We start from the raw sequence: 17737 nt of genomic DNA on the forward strand, positions 1-17737 counted from the left end.
CTGTAGTGCATTCAGTGACTGAGGAGAGCTATCACCCTGCACTGCTAGCACAGAGCTCAGTGAACAGGGAAATAACCCTCCAGTAGATGATTTCTTGAGGCTTAGTCACTGCCGTGCAGTTGAATTTAGTACTGTGTGGGAAAAGCAGCTCTGGGTGTGGTTCGTAAACTCTAGCCTTGCAGGCAGTTTCATCAGCTGTGGGATTCTCCTTAAGTGAGCAGCAGCTGGACAGCCTCAGGATCCTACTGCTGAGTGTAGATAGCAGGGAGCAGGCTACAGCTGTATTTGCATGATTATTTCCCTTCCCTTCCCCCATTAGCTCAACTGCAACAGCAAGTTCTTGCATCAGTTGCTAGCTCTGCCTCAGCCAGAGCCTGCTGCTTTAGCCTGTTCTGGGATGCTCCTTGGTGTTAGTGCAGTTCTAATACCTTCCAGTCCATCTCACTCCTGTAGCTTTTTTGAGGGGGGTGGAGGTAGGGATGTAGCAGCATAGGAAAGGAATTCTGCTTCACAGTGCTGCCCTTAGTCATTTGGGAGGGACAGAATTAAAATGACCCTCCCACTAAAGTTAGGCCTCCACTTTAGAAAGAAATGATGGGTTTTCACCCTCCCCTGAATAGACATTACAACCTGTTTGGTAGGATTGCATCACTCTGCTGTCACAACAGCTAGTTCCTGCAGGGCAATCAAGAAATGAAACTGACTCAGGTGGTGGCCCAGGCCATAAAATAGAAAACAGGCTGAGTAAGAGAAGATGCATCCAGCTGGGATCCACTGAGGTGTTGGTCAGGATAAGGAAGGGAGGAGACAGGTCCAGCAGGTCACCTTCAGTGATGCACGCTGCAAGAATTGCTCCTGCACTTCAATCCCTTCAAAGAGAAACACTGTAGCATTTCCAGTTTTGTTAGTCTCCTCTGTATGGGTGTGGAAGGACTAGATTTTCGAAGCAGTAAATGTCAAACATCCATTTCACTGTATGCATCCCGACTGCTGAGAAAATATTTCCATTGATAATCAAAGCGTAGACAGGCAAAGAAAGGAAAATGCTGCTTGAGAACTTAATTCAAACTATGGCTAGTTACTCTGTGTATTTTGACAAGTTGACAGTTTGTTTATAAAGCTTTAGCTTTTTGAATCTCAACATCTACTGTCATAAAATAATTAGTCTGAGCCCCCATTGCAAAATTTAGATCAATAAAAATAAAAAATGCTTAAACAAACATTGATATTATCCATCCACATTAAAGATGACAGGCTGCACTCAATTCCCCTCCCCCCGCAGTTACATACTGCTTTTAAATTAACATGAGCTGTGTCAAAGCACCAGTGAAGGTCACATCGTGTCTCCCTTTAAACAGACTCCAGGGTAGCAGGAATTTGTGGCTTCTGCCACACATAAGACACAGCTAGCTCCACCCACTGCAATAAGAACTGTGCTCAGAGCAACGTGGCTGTCAGCTACCTTAGCCTCACAGTCGGGCAGGCTCAGCTAAGCAGCCAGTGGATGCTTGTAACCCGTGATATACGCAGTCCTTACAGGCCCCAGCACAGATTGTTTACCAGAGGGTAGTAACTGAAAAGGCTGTGGCTGGGGAGGGCTGGTAGGGGAGAGGCTCAACCATCCCCCTTCACAATTCAGCCAAGGTTCTGTCTCAATAAAACATCTTTATTCTGTACATTATATATAGATGCCAAGGAAATGGAAGCCATCCCTCTGCATTAGAGAATCCAAGACAAGAGAACAGGGAGCATGGAAAGCATGGCACTGAGAACAGTCACGCCACAGAAGGGGAGGGTGGGGGGAGAGAGGGAAGGTGCTCAGCCCCGTCAGCTCTTCCAGGGAAGGGAGCAGCAGCTTGAGTATGTGGCAGTGCTGAAGGTTACCCCAAGGTCACTGCAAACAGCAGGAGACACTCACCCTTCCAGGGCACCATTATTTGTATTTACACAATAACAAGAGAGGGGAGTGCTCACTGGGACTCTGTTCTCCCTGCAGGAGCATATGAGGGGCACACACTGTAATGGAACTCAGCGCTAAGTGCCAGGGCTGGAATGGGAAGGGTCCCCCTTTCAGACTAGCTGAGCCAGCAAAGCAGTCGTGTGCAAGGGGACTGAAACGGAGAAAAGACAGACCGAGCCTCCCCCAGCACGAAGTGTGCAAGGTACTACCAGCAGAGTGAATACATTACCTCCCCCAGGGAAGAGGCAGTGCCTGCTCACGGCTAGCTCAGTTGGTAGAGCATCAGACTTTTAATCTGAGGGTCCAGGGTTCAAGTCCCCGTCAGGTGGAGGAGGGATCCTATCCCCCAAGAATTTAAGGAGGCAACTCTTCAGTACCTTCCTTGACAATGCTGCTATTAACAGCAATTGCATGACAGGCTTGCCCTACAGGTCCCAGTCTAAGCCAGGATTCCAGCACAGAACACGGCGGGGAGAAAGCACAGGAGCTTCCTCATAACCCTTCACAGGGGAGGAACAACTCTCCTCCTCTCCCCGCTGATCAGCTTGGTGCACTTGAACAGCTTGCAGGCAGGAATCCCCTGCCCCCGCCCCGCAAGGCTCCTCCAGACAGCAAGGGCAGGGCCTGTGGCAGGGAGAGCTGCTGTGAGAAGCTCAGTCTTGTGTGCACTGCCCATGCCAGTAGCCCCGGTATGAGACCCTGAGTAGGAGGCAGCACTGCCTGGGGATTATTGGCAACACTTGGAGCAGAGCCCCCTCCCTGTCCAGACACCACACCTTGGCTCAGGCAGCAATGCACGTCCAGCTCTATTCAACAGCCACCAGTGAAATCAAAAGCCTTCTGACAGCTATGCAGCCCCCACTACATAACCCTCCCCAGCCCCCCTGTTCCCAGCTGCACAGGGCTGACCCTCAGCAGCAGCTGCACAGGGCAATGCTCAGCACTTGGTACCTGAAGGCACAGCTGGGGAAACATGGCAGCAAGTGTTCCATGTCTTCACACACCTACCGAGCCTCTGGCTGTGCTGGCTCCCACCAGCTCTCCTAGGCACTGAAACCTCAGTGGCAGAGACAAGAAAGGAAGTTTCCCTTAAGTAGAATGAGAGCAAAAAACAAAAACAAAAAATCCTTACAATAGCTTTGTCAGATGGCATCCAACAGTAAACGTCCTCCTGGGCCAGTACGGCAGCCCCCTCTGCCTCTTCTCGAGAGTTAAGGCAGGTCCCCGAGGAGCAAGCTGGGCTGCAGCAGGGAAATCCATCACAAAGCACTGCCACTAACTCAATGAAGGAGACTTCCCACAGGGGCGCTTAGTTGAAGTAGACAAGCAGATACAAGCCCAGCTGTGGGCCCAGCTCTGTTCCCCAAAAATGACCTCCTGCTTGGGCCAGCAGGATGCTCAGCTGCTGCAGCGAGCAGAAGGCTAGAGGCAGAGACCCTGGCTTCATGCAGGTTCTCGAGGAGGCTGATTGCACTGGGATATGTGGGGGCAGCCCCAGCCACCCACAAGACATGAGCACTAGGATGGGCATGGGGCTTAAATCACAATCTTGCAAGGGCTAGTCCATGGAAGAGATCCCTGTTTGCACTGGTTTGGGGAACAGCTGGGACAGCCAAGCAGGAGCCACTGAACACAGAAGGGGGGCCCACGTGGGATTAAAATCAACCAAGATTAAAAGGGCTACAAGGGTCCTGAACTTTTCTCAGGTTCCTATTGTTTGTGAACCTGAGTTTAACCAAGTCTCTGCACTCTGGGTGGCTGGGCTTCCTATGCTGTCCCAAAGGTCTCTGCCCTGGAGGGAAAAGCCTGAGACTGGAAGACAGGGGCGCACACAGTACAGGTCAGGCCCAATGCTCAGAGAGCTGCAATGGAACTGACCCTGTAACAGTGGTGGCAGCATCCCTTCACCGCTGCTCAGCACCTCAGGAGCTTTGCTTTGTACCAGCCAACAACTTCCCACCAAAGTACTGTAAACAAAGCCAGGACTCGCCTGCCCAGACTAAGGCTGCCTCTGGTCTATTGTGGAGGAGGGCAGGATAATGAAAGCAGCAGACGATGGAGACAACACGCTTAACTTTCCCCGTGGGGGGTACTGAACACAGGGAGCTCTCCTGGGCTCCACCCTCACAGTGTGGAGAGGAGAAGCCCATGCTAGAACCGGACAGCAGAAGTTCCAATCACGTCCTGCCCTTCACAACTCCCCACAACTCTCTCCTCCATTGCTGGTGTCTGGAGATCTCACAGATCTAGTGGGAGTCAGAAGGTCAAACGCCCATTCCCCAGGGTCTCCTCCAGGCCATTCTCTTCAGTGGTGATAGCTTGGAGGTCGGTGACATGCCCGATACCTTTGGTGACTCCTTCACGGAACAGCAGCTTGGCGCCAATCTTTAAGTACTCAGGATGTTTGATGAACCGGAAACGAACAACAGCCTTCTCCCCTGTCCTCAGCTTGTCCTGAGGGAGAGGAGAGGGCTGTCCATCACAAACAGGAGCATGCCCACCCAGCCCTTTGCCTCCACATCCAGGGGCACTGGGAAGTCCAAGGCAGAGAGGGGAGGAAGAATGCTAACAAGATCTCCCGAGTCTCTCCCAGAACCCACCATTTAAGGCGCCACAGCTTGAGGCCCTCCCACTAGTCAGGGCACTGTGGCAAAGGAACTCTGACTTGCAGCAAAGAGGTCTGGAGACCAGGGGGTTACTCCTCTGCCCTGCCTTGTTGAAGTTCCCCAGTGATACTAGCAGGCCAGAGGACAAAGGCAGCTTCCTGGGAGGAGAGGAAAGGCAGGACCTAATACAAGTGCCATGGCATTAGCAGGAAGGAGCGAAGTGAGACTTCCTAACAGAGGGGAGGGGAGAAGTCCTAAGGAAACCTAACAAGCCAGAGCATGCAGGGCTCTGGGACACTGCCAGAACACCCCCGCTGGTGAGAATCTCACCTTTCCATGGATCTTCTCTACGATGGCCGTCTGCCGCACATTCCCCACGTGCACAGTCACCTGGAATCCCTTTCGGAAAGTCGTGGCATGGAAGAGCAGCACGATCTCGGCTTCAAATACTGAGCAGATGGTGGGGTTCATCTCTGGGCTCACCATCACCATGCCCTGCACAACACTTCAAGCTCAAAACCCAGACCATCAGGAACAGCCCCCTTGCTGCTGCTGAACCCCATGAACTTTCCCCTACAATTTCCCCCAACCCATCTTCTGAACCCTACTTAAAGCTCCATGCATCCATCTCTAGCCTGGAGGCCAACTACCCCACCATTTGAACCAGAATCTGGCAATAGGACAGGAGTGGGGTGAGGTTTCTTTTGGGGATGTGCCTTGTTTCATGTTTCTAAACTCCCTCCCCTTGAATAGGAATCTCAGAGGAAGCACAATAGCCTCCTCCTTGCCTGCTCAGGATGCTGTCAAGGTGAGGAGCCCAGCTGCAGCACCCTGGAGATGGGAGCACAACTCACCTTACGCAGCAGGGAGCGGTCGAAGGGCCCAAGGGCCAGCGTGGCAGCCTGTCCTGCCCGAAGCACACGGCACGCGGAGCGGTTCCGCTGGATGCTGCACACCTTCAACTGGAGGAACTTGCCATCATCAGTGGGGCCGACCACAAGGCTCTCCCCCTCCCTGCAGATTCCACTGCCGGGGGCACAAGAGCAGGACGGAGTTTAACCAGAGACACAGGGAAAGACATCCAATGAGATTAACCTGGATAGCCTCTTTGAATCCCACTGGAAATGAGTCTGTCTGGACTCTCCCTCCCCAGTGTCTGACCAACTAACTCAGGTGCCCAGCAGAAGGGAGTCTGGATTCCCAGAACTATCAGCTAATGCAGCCCTCTGAGATTCCAAGGGGTTTGACTTAGACACAGGCAACTCAGCCAGTCTCCACCTGCTCTTCCATTCTGTCTGTTCCAATAGAGGCAGCACAGAGGTGACCTGCTGCAGGTCTGGTGCTGCCTGGGATCCCCGAGAGACTGGGTGCACTCGACTAGCCCTGGAATACTGACCAACTGCTAAAGCTGTCCCACACTCCTACTGGGGCCAATGGAGCAAGCATTGCCCTGAGCAGACCTAAGACTGCTGATTTGCTGTCTCTCCTCCCAAACTACCCACCTGCTTCTTGATGAAGGACTTCTGAAAGTCCAGTGAAAGACACAACCCTCAGGAGGCCACCCAGGCTCCAACCACAGCCCTGTCAGAGGCAAAGCAGCTGCCCAGGGTTCCCACCAACACACTAGAGCCCTGCTCTGGAGACAGCCTGTCCTCTGGGCTGAGATTCCCCCTATCCTGCTCCCCGTCCTACCCAGGCGAAGCGTAAATTCAGCCTCCATGTTCACCCCCATCCCCACTTACAGGCAGCTTCCACTTTACTGCCCAGCCCGTACACGATGAATTAAATCCCCTGGGAGATCTGTCAGTGCTCAGCCCATGTTCTCCCCTCCAAACCCTAATCCCCCTGAGCCCATCCAAGTCACTGTGCACAGAGCAGGGCTCACCTGGACAGAGTTCCTCCCACAACAGTCCCCACTTCAGGCACAGTATAGATTTCATCCACCTGCAGCAGGGCAACAAGAGTAAGCTCTTTAGACTCACCATGCAACTGGGAGAGCAGCACTTCAGAACTGGAATGAGCCACCATCCACCCACCACAGACGCCCAGGGGACAGGGGCCTATAGCAGACCTGTTCCCTGCTCCAACTGTTTCCCATTTTAAAGAGTCTCAGAGTGAAGTAGACACCCAAGAGCTCATTATTCAGAGATGTGCCCAGCACATCTCTTGGCTTGCACTAAGCTGGACACTCAGATACCTGGCAGGCCCTTTCAGAAGCAGCACATGGAATATAGAGGGGACCAGCACCACTTCTAATTTCCCATCCTCCTCATTACTCCAGTGGCTCAGCACATTACCTCCCCTCACCCCAGGTCAGCTGTGTGCTAAAGGCTGCAGGCTCCGGGCAGCCGTCTGCCTCCCGGCCCTGCATGGCGGGGGTTGGGGATCCCCACACAGCAGGGTCCAGGGTCCCTTCCCCCCACCCAGCTCTCCGCTCCTGGCCCCACTTTGTGGAGGGATCTCTGGGCAGAGGGCCCTGAGCATAGGGGTTTGTGTGGGGGTTTAGGTGGGGGGCACGGTGCTTCTCAACCTGTGGCCCGGGTAACACTTTGTGGGCCGCATATTCGGCCCACAATGATAAATAAATTGAGAACCACTGCCCCAGATACAGGGGACTGCAGTGCAGCTTGCTCTCAGGTAGGTGCTCAGCTGCCATGGTAATGGGTGCAGTATAAGAACATCAGTCCAATGCCTGTATGTACCTGGAACTCTGTAAGTTGCTGCATCAGCTCCTCCTGCTCTTTGCTGTTGGTCAGAGGGGGAAGGATGTTGAGGAAAACTTTTAAGAGATCCAGGTTCTCTCCAGAAACACTAGATAGTGTGAAGATCGGGGTGATGCTGCCAAACACACAGAGAAAGGAATGAGCTGGGGGCCACAACACAGCTGCAGAGCCCATCTTGGGGAAAGTACTGCAAGGAATTGGCCCCGAGAGGAGAATACATGAGCTAAAAGGGATCTAGCGGAGACAGCACTATGAAAGCCTCTCCAGAGCTTGGCCCGGGCCATCTGCACCCAGCCAATCCAGGCTTCCTCACTGGAGCTGTGTCTCTAGGGTAAGCAAGGAACACATTCACCCCACTTTCAGCCACTGAAAAGGCCTGGGAGAGGGGGCCATGTGTGGAGGAGCTGAAGGAGTGAAATCTGGGGAGGAGACAGCTAATGCCTCCTAGAGATGTAGTCTCCTCCCCTGTGTGAGCGGAGCTGGTAAAATCCCAGCAGACTAAACTCAACTGACTCCCTCTGCTCCTTTCAGAAGAGATTAAGGTTCCTTACTTGGGAGACTGTGCAAACTGCTGTGCTGCTGTGACAGCGTCATCGTCCGAGTTCACTAGCAGGGGCAGCTTGTTGCAGCCCGGCTGCTTCAGGATCCGCTCCAGCTGCTTTACTGTCCGTTCCCCGGTGGCTTTGGAACACAAGTCCACTTTGCTGACGACAATGAAGAAGGGAACCTTGAGGGCCATGGCCAGGCCCAGGTGCTCCCGCGTGGTACCTGCTACAAGAAACAAGGGAGAAGCTAAAAGGAGCATGGGCACCAAAGCCACCTGCTCGCAGGATGCCAGCATCTCCCTGCCCAAGAAGTGCCCCATGGGCCCATCAAACAGATGAGGATGGAACTGTGTCACTTCACCTGCTCAGCATCTCAGGCAAAGGCAAGGGGGCACAGCTCTTTAACCATCATTCCAGAAAGACAGATCAAAGCTTTTCTGGGTCAAGGCACCTGCTTCTGCTCCATTAGGACCCAGGAGTTTCTCTCCAGAAGCTAATGGATTAGTCAGAAAAGTGGCTGTCCAAATGGACAGGGGAAGGTTCTAGTTTACTTCCTTTAAGATGCTTTGGGATCCAATATACACCACTAATATATCAAGGTGATTTTTCCCTGACATGCTCAGAATGCCCTCAAATGCTACCCAAAACTTTCCTGCCCTGGTCACAACCCTCAGCAATAAAATCAGAGCTCAGGTACCAATGGTGTATGAGGCAGCCAAGTTCCCAGCTCATCTGCAGCACCCACAGGTGCACTGGAATCACTGGGCTACAGAGAGTCAGGAGGGAATTGGAATCAGTATCATTTTTTCCAACTACAATCACCCATTAGCCAGCAACTACCACTCTTCAAGTGCCCCTAAAGCATCCTGCCAGACCCTCTGTGCTTTTCCCAAGGCTGGCTCATGGTGCACTTACCAATGCCGGTGTTGGCGCTCACCACCAGCATGGCAAAGTCTGGGCAGTAGCTGGTGAGGCCGAATATGGTGGTTTTCAAGTACTTGTGGTGGCCAGCCAGATCAATGAAGGTGATCATCTTGGAGGAGCTCTCACAGATCTCTTCTGCCGTCCGTGAGTCACTATAGTTCACCACCTAGAGAAGACAAGGAACCAGAGACTGAGGTATGGGGTATGCAAAGGAGGAGGCAGAGGGAAGAAGAGACAACACCAACCATACCAACTCCATCTGAACAGAAACAAGTGCCAGAGGGCTTGAGACTCTGCACCTGGAAAGGGACTAGGCCTGACTATGCAGGCTGCTGTGGCTATACTGTAATGTCAACCCTGTACACCACTAATCTGGAGGCAAGAAGCAGGACACCAGAACAGATGCCTGTTCCAACTGGACAAGCAGCACCTTCTCCTACCACCTCTAATTACAACTTGATCACTCCTAGGCTCTCTGCTGCAGCAGTAGGGGGCACAGAACTCCTTTGTTGCTGTTGAGTCAGTCCTGCTCCGCCCACTGCAGTGAGGGGCGGCACAGAGACAGGAGGGCAGTCATGTTCCTCCCACTCCTCATAGGGAGTTGGGCGTCACTCTCTCCGCACTGCTGCGATAGCACTCACGCTCCATACCTCTCCTTTGCTATTGAAGCCAAGGATCTCAAAGCTGATGCTAGATGTTCTCCCTGACTGGATCTCATGGAGGTGCCGGAAGAGATTGAGGCGGGCTCTGCCCCGCCCATTATCCAGCTCACCCTGGGTCAGGACACCCAGCAGCGTTGACTTCCCTGAATCCACGTTCCCCAGCACAGCCACTCGCAGGTCTAGGAACTAAAGGAAAAAAAGAGTCAGAGCAGAGAAACCACGGGGCAACCTGCACCTGATGCACGGACAAGAACCCCACAGGTATGGGTGGCACGTGCTCACCCCATGTCAGCCGACATGCCCCACATGTTCCCTCCAGAATGGGCTGAGAAAGGCAGGGATCACTATGCAGCACTTCTTTTTAGATTCTGACCATCCCACGATATTGTAGACTAGGGTTTATGACTCCACCATGCCAAGCATGATGTCCTATGCCAGGTCTATGACATCACAAAAAGGTCATCTACACACTTACTGCAATACAGATGCCAGATCATTCCCCAGTCTCCACACTGGGCTGGATTAGAATTGGTGCTGCGGAGGTGAAAGGTTTCATATCCCATTCCCTGGCCCAGCCAGCCTCCCTTGTCTGGGGTAAGTAGCAGCTGGTACCCGGAGGATAAAAGGCTGAGCCCCCTTTTGGTAGCTCTTTAGCGTGTGCCCTGTGAACTGTTATAATGTGAAGTGGTTCCAGGGGGAAGGGTTCCCATCTCATCCCAAAGGGAAACCTCTTGAATGGAGTCTGGGAGTCTCCAGTACCACAGGGCTCCCAGGTCAAGGAGAGCAACCCAGCCAAGGGCTCCCTACCTGCTGGTTATCAGGGACCTTCCGGACAAGAACCTCTGTTATCTTTCTGGGAACATCGCTGTCATAATCTACCTCGCGCTCCCGCAGGATGGTGATGTCAGCTCCGACCCTGCAAAGGGGGCAAGAGGGAATAGCCTGGGGTGAGCTAGTACATGACTGGCCCCTTATCCAGGGCATCACCTGGCCGGAGCACCATAAGGGACCTAGGAACAGGACTGAAACTGCAGGGCAGGCTGAAGGCTCTGAGAGCAGCAGGACAGAAGCCTCAGACCTTCAGACAGGGGACTCTAATAGCAAAAACCCCAAAGCCTCGGCAAGGCTGGTTTCCCTGGCCTGGGGCCTCTCTGAGTGTGAACTGGACAAGGTCCTAGGCTCTTGGCTAGGAGACATGTTTCCTTGATCTACAGGCCTTTCAGAGGAGGGGAGGAAGAAGAAAGAGCCACCAAGACCCTTTTGGGGGTTGCGGGGAGAATGGGGCAGAGCTGGGTTTCTCTGGCCCAGCAGAGGTTAGAGATCCTCAGAAACGTACTTTTCAGCCATCCGGCGCAATGTCTTGAGGGAGGCACGCATCTCTTCCTCTGACAGGCCCACCAGAAGCCCATTGTCCTCCACGCCAATCTGGTAGACAGCCTCACCCCGGCCTTCCTGCAGCCGCCACTTCATCTGTGTCACCAGGTGCTCAAAGCGATACTGCGAGGGGTTCACCAGCTTCAGCTGCTCGAGGGAGGGAGCGGTTACAATTGCTGCCTGGGGGCAGAGAGAATCCCATCTCCCTGGGGCAGTGACTCCCTAACCCTCTGCCATGGAGCAATGGCCCCCTCAGCAGACCCACCTCTGGGAAACACACTCCGAGTTAGCACCTGCAGAGGAGCCAGTGGGATAGGAGAGAGAAGGTTACAAGAGAGACAAGAACTTCTGTAGCAGAACATTCCTGTATCTTGCAGATGGCACCTGAAAACTGGCTGGTATGAGGGAAGCACTGGATTAGGGAGCCTGTGCCATAGGGCCCAAACCATTTGTGCTCTGGCCTGAGTGAGAACGGCAGGACTGCCCCAAAATACAACTGGAAAGGACATAAATGGCACCTATAGCTCTGGGTCTTTAAGGAAAGAGAGAGGGGGATGAAAAGATGGACTTTGCAGGGCAGAGTGACCTCTACACTGGTCAGCACATGGGACACAAAACGCCCCTCCAGAGTACGGTCCAAAGGGATTCTGCACTGCACGTTCTCTAGCATCCAGTTTCTCCCACCAGGTTCAGAGAACCCAAAGTGAGATGAATAGTGCCCTACCTCAGGCCCACCCTCCCAAGGGCAAGGCTAGGATGGTTCCCTTTTGAGTATCCCCCTCGGCATGTCCCCCATATACCCGCTTTGCTCAATTCATCCCCTTGGACCCGAGGTTACAGGGTAACTGGTCAGGAAGAGGATCCCCCTTTGCAATCCCCTGAGGACTCACCTTGTATTCTATGTTCCCATCTTCTGCCTGGTTAAAGAACCAAATGAGACATGGGTTAGCAACCACCTCACCACCCCAAGCACTTTTCCCAAACGCCCTTGCCCACCCCACATGACTTCCCTAACACCATGGAGCCCACACACCATTCTGGGTGGTCTGGAATGACACATGGATAATCAGCTGCTGCTGCCAGCTTCGTAAGGAGAAAGAAACTGCAGAGAATTCAACATACATGCTAAGATATAGCCTCCCTGCCAGAGCTGCAGTCCCACGCCGTACTGGAAACTACCACGTGCACGTTGCTGCTGTTTGCGCTACAAAGCAGCTGGGACACTCTAGTATGAATGCTGGGAGGCCAAAATTAAGGGGTCGTACTGGGAATGGACAATCTTTTCAGTGCTAGCAAAAGGAAGTGCCCAGTTAAAAGACCTCTATGTCCACAATAGGCACAGCCCGGGCAGTGGAACGCACAAGCCTCTTCATTTACCTCCCAACCCTGCCCTGGAGTCACTCTATGTAGGGGTGTGAGGAGAGTTCATTCTCCATGGCCCAGTCAACTCCTTGTGCCTCTGCTGAGGTTACCAGTGATTGCGTGTCCTCCTAGGAAGTGGTCCGAGACAGTGGCTCTCAACTTTTCCAAACTACCGTACTCCTTTCAGGAGGCTGATTTGTCTTGCATACCCCAAGTTTCACCTCACTTAAAAACTACTTGCTTACAAAATCAGACATCAAATTACAAGTATCCCAGCACACTATTACTGAAAAATGTCTTACTTTTTCATTGTTAGCATTTTGTTATAAAATAAATCAGTTGGAATATAACCATTGCACTTACATTTCAGTGTATAGTATACAGAACAGTATAAACAAGTCATTGAAATGTCTGTATGAAATTTTACTTTGTACTGACTTCACTGGTGCTTTTTCTATAGCCTGTTGTAAAACTAGACAAATATCTAGATGAGTTGATGTACCCCCTGGAAGACCTCCGCATACCCCCAGAGGGACATGTACTCCTCGTTGAGAACCACTGGTCTGGAACACGCCACCCCACTTTATGTTACACAGAGTCCATTAAAAGTCTTATGGGAACAGCTTTATTACTTGCTAGCAAGCTGGGCCTGTCTTGGGTCTGGTAACCTGCGGCAAAAGGTTCCATATCCCTCTCCCCAATCTCAAACCACCCAGCTCATCCTCCCCTGATCTATACTGGAACTGGTGACATGGAGTAAAAAGCTCTTTACTCCTAAACCCAAGCCTAACAGCATTATACTGCTCTTAAATCTGCATTCAATACAAAAGAACCAGACAACCGATCCAGCATTGAGCTGGCCTATCAGAGACTCCCACCTTTCTTGACAGTGACTGCACCCACTGCTAACTGTTCCTCTCTCTGACCTCTCCCCATAAGCGTGCATGGCTGCCCCTCAGTGAGAGATGCTCCTCACAGTCATGAGCAAGCAAGTGCTATTGATCAACTTGTGGTAAAACAAACCACTCACTGATCTGACAGCTCCCGAGAAATATGAGCCAGGAGCTTCTCTGGGCACAGAAGGGTTTCCTCAGGAGGCCAGATCATTGTAGGCAGAAATGAAAAGACGTATTAGCTCATCAATTCCGTTCCAGCCAAGGCAGGATTCAGCCCCCAGAGAGAAGACATGTCCAATACTAAACTGGATCCCCCACTGATCTCAGTCTACAGGTTACAGAGACAGGACTGGGTCCTGCAGGGAGCCAGGAACTCCAGTGGAAAGAGCAGTAAACCAGATTGACAGCAGTGTGAAAACTGACCTGCTTGGATTTCAGCTCTTCCTGAACTACAACTGCCCTGCCAGCTGGCTTCTCTGGAAATATACAGCTCCCTCTCCCAGCACGTGGACCTGCCCAGCAAGGGAAAGTAAAGCCCCCGCCCTGCATTCTAACTCAGCCCCTAACCAAAATAAACGGCTTATGGTGGCAAAGGGCCAAAGAATTAACTCTACTCAAAGTTGGAGCTTCTTAGCAAGATAGGGGCACTGGTAAGAGGGTCCCTTCTGCCAACCTCTCCCACCCATTAGCCTTTCAGCTCTGGATACTGCATCAGTATCTGCATTGTCCTCTGAACAAGGGTTTTGTGCCTGTCTCATAGCAACTGAGACTCTAGTCTAGTGCAAGAGGTACAAGGACAGTGACAAGTCTAGACTTGCTGGACAGTGGTGCAGGCAGGGTGTCTGGGGACAGGAAGGAAGAGATACTGAAGCCTTAGAGGACTGTCCCTCCTACAGCTGAAAGGCACAACAGCCAGGTCACTGCAGGGAACAATCCTGTCCCTAAGGATGGACTATTTGGGACTCAGTAGGGATTAACCTGTTCTAGCATCTCTGTTCCTCATCCCCCAAAGCAAAGCATCCTGCCTTGGACAGAAGTACCTGTCCCGCACCTCTCACTTGGGACTTGCACCCTGATGTTTTTGAGGATGGTGTAAATATCCTTTGATGAAACACAGGGCCAGACTACCAATGGTCCATGGCAAACCTCATGCTCCTCAAGCAGTGGTATCCATCAACCCCAGGCCATTGGGAATTGTCTGAGCTCCAGCAACTAAGATGGCCACTTACCAGACTCATTTTCACAATGCAGCAGGAAAACCCCATCAGACATGGCACCATCTGCTTTGGAACCACCTCTCACTTTACCCAGGGTTTGGTCTGGACCCTCTACAGGGTGGAATCCCAAACTCAGCAAATATTTGCTAACTCAAATTAGCAGTCCAAGAGGAGTTGGGGTGTCACTGGGCCAGCTGAGAATGTGTTTCCATAGAACATGGCAGATCAGATCTCAGCAATGGAAGGGAACTGGGCATCTTGGACTGCGTGCTGAGCTGTCCGGCAGAACCTATTCCCAAGGCTGTAGCTATCAGACTGCAAAGTACACTCAAATGGCATGCTAGACAAGCAGACTGTGCCCCACTAATGCCAGCTCACTAAACACCAATGGCGTTTAAGTACCTCTGTGGGACTGGCAGCACAAGAGAGTAGCACTGCCACATCAGAGCTCTACAGAGGGACTGCCCAAGTGTCTCCCTCCACAAGAGGCCAAGCTGCCAGTATTCATTAATCAGAGTAAAAGGCAGAGAAGGCAAAATGTGCTAAACACACTCAGGATGTGGCCAGGGTGGGAAAAAGGATTTAATGTGGCCTCATTAACCACCCAAGCTACACTAAGGCTACGTCTACGCTGGCAATGGAATGACAAAAGTTGTGTCTTTCAGAGGTGTTGACAACCCCTCTGAAAGACAAAATTTTTGCTGACGAAAAGCGCTGGTATGAACAGCGCGTTGTCGGCAGGAGCGCTCTCCTACGGACAAAGCTAACAGCGCTCATTGGGTGTGGAAGTTTTTTGTCTACAGACAGCGACTACACTATGCGCCTTTTAGCAACACAGCTGTGGCAACACAGCCTCGTCACTAAAAGCTGCATAGTGTAGACATAGCCTAATATTCTAGTGCCTTAACAGCAGATACACATCAACGCATTCTCCTCAGTTGACTGAACAGGATCCACCCTCAGGAACTGCTTCCAATCTAGTTAATAATCATGAAAACCTATTATGCTTTTCCACACCTACAAGGGTGGGGGCTAGTGAAGAGACAGGAAGAGACAGCAAGAAACTAGAGTCACACACAAAGAGGGGCAGGAATTCCTCTGCTAGGATCCCCAGCTGACCATCATTTTCTCTTACCCGATGAAAAGCCCTCCTCCATAACCTTTCCAAGCCTCAGCTCTCCTGCATCCAGCACATATATTATCTTGTTGTCACTGCCTTACATCATCAAGGCCTGAAAATTTCACTTGCCTGTGACTTTTGGAAGCATTGCCTGGCAGGGAGCGAAGCCACCAATTTACACAGAAACTAACCTATCAATTAAAGTTTTTCCTAGCCTTTACAGTTGCAAAGGCACTTCCAAATGTGAACTGGGTATAACCGAGGCAGACAGCCAGTTCCAGTGACTCGGTCACAACTCAGAGCTTCAAAAAAGTGAAAAATGACTAGAGCTTTATTCGGTTTTCCCCTACTTCTCCTGGAAAGCCTGAAGTAAACGAGAACCATACGAGTTTCACTCTCGAGCGGCTTGGCAAGCTATAGCGTGAGCAGAGGCAGGCACCGGAATTCTCTGCCAAGGGGGCTTTGAGAAGGCTGATAGGACAGCAGAGACTGCGTCCCCACCTCCAAAACTTTTATCGCCAGCCTAGGGGCACTAGAATTGAGATAAGGCCTTTCTGGACTCCAGGACACAATCAGCTGCACACACAGATCAACCCCCCACAATTCCACAACCCCCCGGCCCCGCTAACACAACCCACACCAATGCACAGCGACAAGGACCCTCTAGCCCCATTAACGCCCCAGCCAGGGGAATCGCGTCACAATAATGACAGCACTCGGCGCTGCCCATCGCCACCGAGCAAATGCTAATCAACGAGACGAAAGTTACCCCCAGCCCAACGCCCCCCATTCCCCTCCCCCGCCAGCCCCCCGCCCCGCCCCCCACCTGCCCTGGCCCGCGCTCACCTCCGGCGGCAGGTAGGGCGGGTTGTTGGCCTTGCCGCCCCGGTTCCTCCCGCTCTTCTTCTTCCCCCTGGAGCCCCCGCCGGCCCCCGCCCCCCCGCGGCCGCGCAGCGCCCCGCCGCCCCCCACGGGCCGGCAGCAGCCCCCGAACAGCTCCGACACCCGCGAGTCCATCCCGGCCCGGCGCGTCCCAGCCTCCCTGCCCCGGCAGCCGCCGCCGCCGCCCCCCCGGCTCCAGCCTTTCCAGCTGCCTCCAGCCTCTGGCGTCAGAAACAGCCGCGGGGCGCCACGGGAAACCGAGTGCGGGCAGCTGCCCATGACTACAACCCCCAGCACGCACCGCGCCGCATAGCAATCCCAGCATACATCGCGCTCGCCACGCCTCTCTCCCTCTGGGGGCCTCCTCGCAAAGGACCACGGGCGCAGCAGTCCCAGCACACAGAACTACAGCTCCCAGGGTCCACTGCGCTAAACAGAAACCGTCTGTGGCCTCTACTTCGAAAGGACTACAGCTCCCAGAACTTCTAAGGCCAAAACGTCCTTTCCTTATGGATCTGCTGAGCAGAGGCTCCTGGGAGTTGTGGTTTTCCAGTTCACTGAGTGGCTGTTTGCTTGCTGGTTCTCTGCTATCTTACCATTTTGTGATGGTTTCAGACCAGGCTCATTTCTTGTGTTTTCTTTTTTACGAACAAGCCTCTTTGTCTTTCATGAAAGGAATTGGGGCACTGGAAGGGAGGCAGAATGGCATCACCTGTGCTCTGCACCTTTCCCAAACGACTTAACACACTTTCAAGGGAATGAGATGGAACATTTGATGCTGAGGCCCATTGCCTCCATGGGCTGCTCCTCTGTATTATAGCTGTGATTGACATCATTCTATGTCAAGCAAGTCCCAGCAAGCTGCTGATGCAGCTTCATGGTTGGGCAAAGTTTGGGCACCAACGTAGTAAGATCCGATTTCTGAAATCTACAGATTTACATCTAGTGTACAGTGCTTGTGTGTATGGTGCTGGGTATGTACATAAGACCCCTAGCATCCTCTGGCTACTGTGGCCTTATATAGCATAGAAGAGAGCTGTGGGAGCCTCAACTGTATAGTACATTAGCAATCCAAGAAACTATCTATCAAGAGGCCGCTTTTTTCCAGGGGGGAGAAGTGAGGGTGCAGTGCGCTCGGGGGAGGTGGTGGAACTGGGCGAGGAAGAGGAGGGGCAAGAAGAGGCAGGGTGGGGGCAGAGTGGGGGTGGGGAGAAGCAGGGTAGGGGTAGGGCCTTGGGGGAAGGGGTGGAGTGGGGGCTGAGCCACCGGGGAAGCACCCCCGGCAGATTAGAAATTTGGCGCCTAAATATCTATAAAGACAAAACGATATAATATATTCATATCAAACATACTGTGACATATGTTAAGAGTATGGTCTAGCAATTAAAGCAAGAATTTTGGACTGGGAAACTCCTAGGTCATACTGCCAGCTCCCCCCACTGATTGACTGTATAGTTTTGCCAAAT

General features: G+C 52.5%; 1 protein-coding gene across 2 annotated transcripts; it reads right to left on the reverse strand.

The window, feature by feature from the left end:
* Positions 1 to 1058: 1058 nt before the first annotated feature.
* On the reverse strand, positions 1059 to 16421 carry GTPBP2 (GTP binding protein 2). 2 transcript variants are annotated; one of them, XM_075127019.1, is made up of 12 exons: positions 16236 to 16421; positions 11685 to 11711; positions 10757 to 10941; positions 10228 to 10336; positions 9409 to 9606; positions 8750 to 8924; positions 7841 to 8057; positions 7269 to 7404; positions 6452 to 6510; positions 5421 to 5592; positions 4897 to 5061; positions 1059 to 4414 (listed from the first exon to the last, which is right to left on the reverse strand). In XM_075127019.1, exons 1-12 carry the CDS (start codon positions 16404 to 16406, stop codon positions 4217 to 4219), a joined length of 1812 nt encoding a protein of 603 aa, XP_074983120.1. In that variant the 5' UTR covers positions 16407 to 16421; the 3' UTR covers positions 1059 to 4216. The 2 variants fall into 2 exon arrangements, with proteins under 2 accessions (XP_074983120.1, XP_048699518.2); XM_048843561.2 differs by having other exon boundaries at positions 7841 to 8060.
* Positions 16422 to 17737: the final 1316 nt, after the last annotated feature.

Source organism: Caretta caretta, chromosome 3 (assembly GCF_965140235.1).
Source record: "Caretta caretta isolate rCarCar2 chromosome 3, rCarCar1.hap1, whole genome shotgun sequence".
In the NCBI taxonomy this organism is placed as follows: Eukaryota; Metazoa; Chordata; order Testudines; family Cheloniidae; genus Caretta; species Caretta caretta.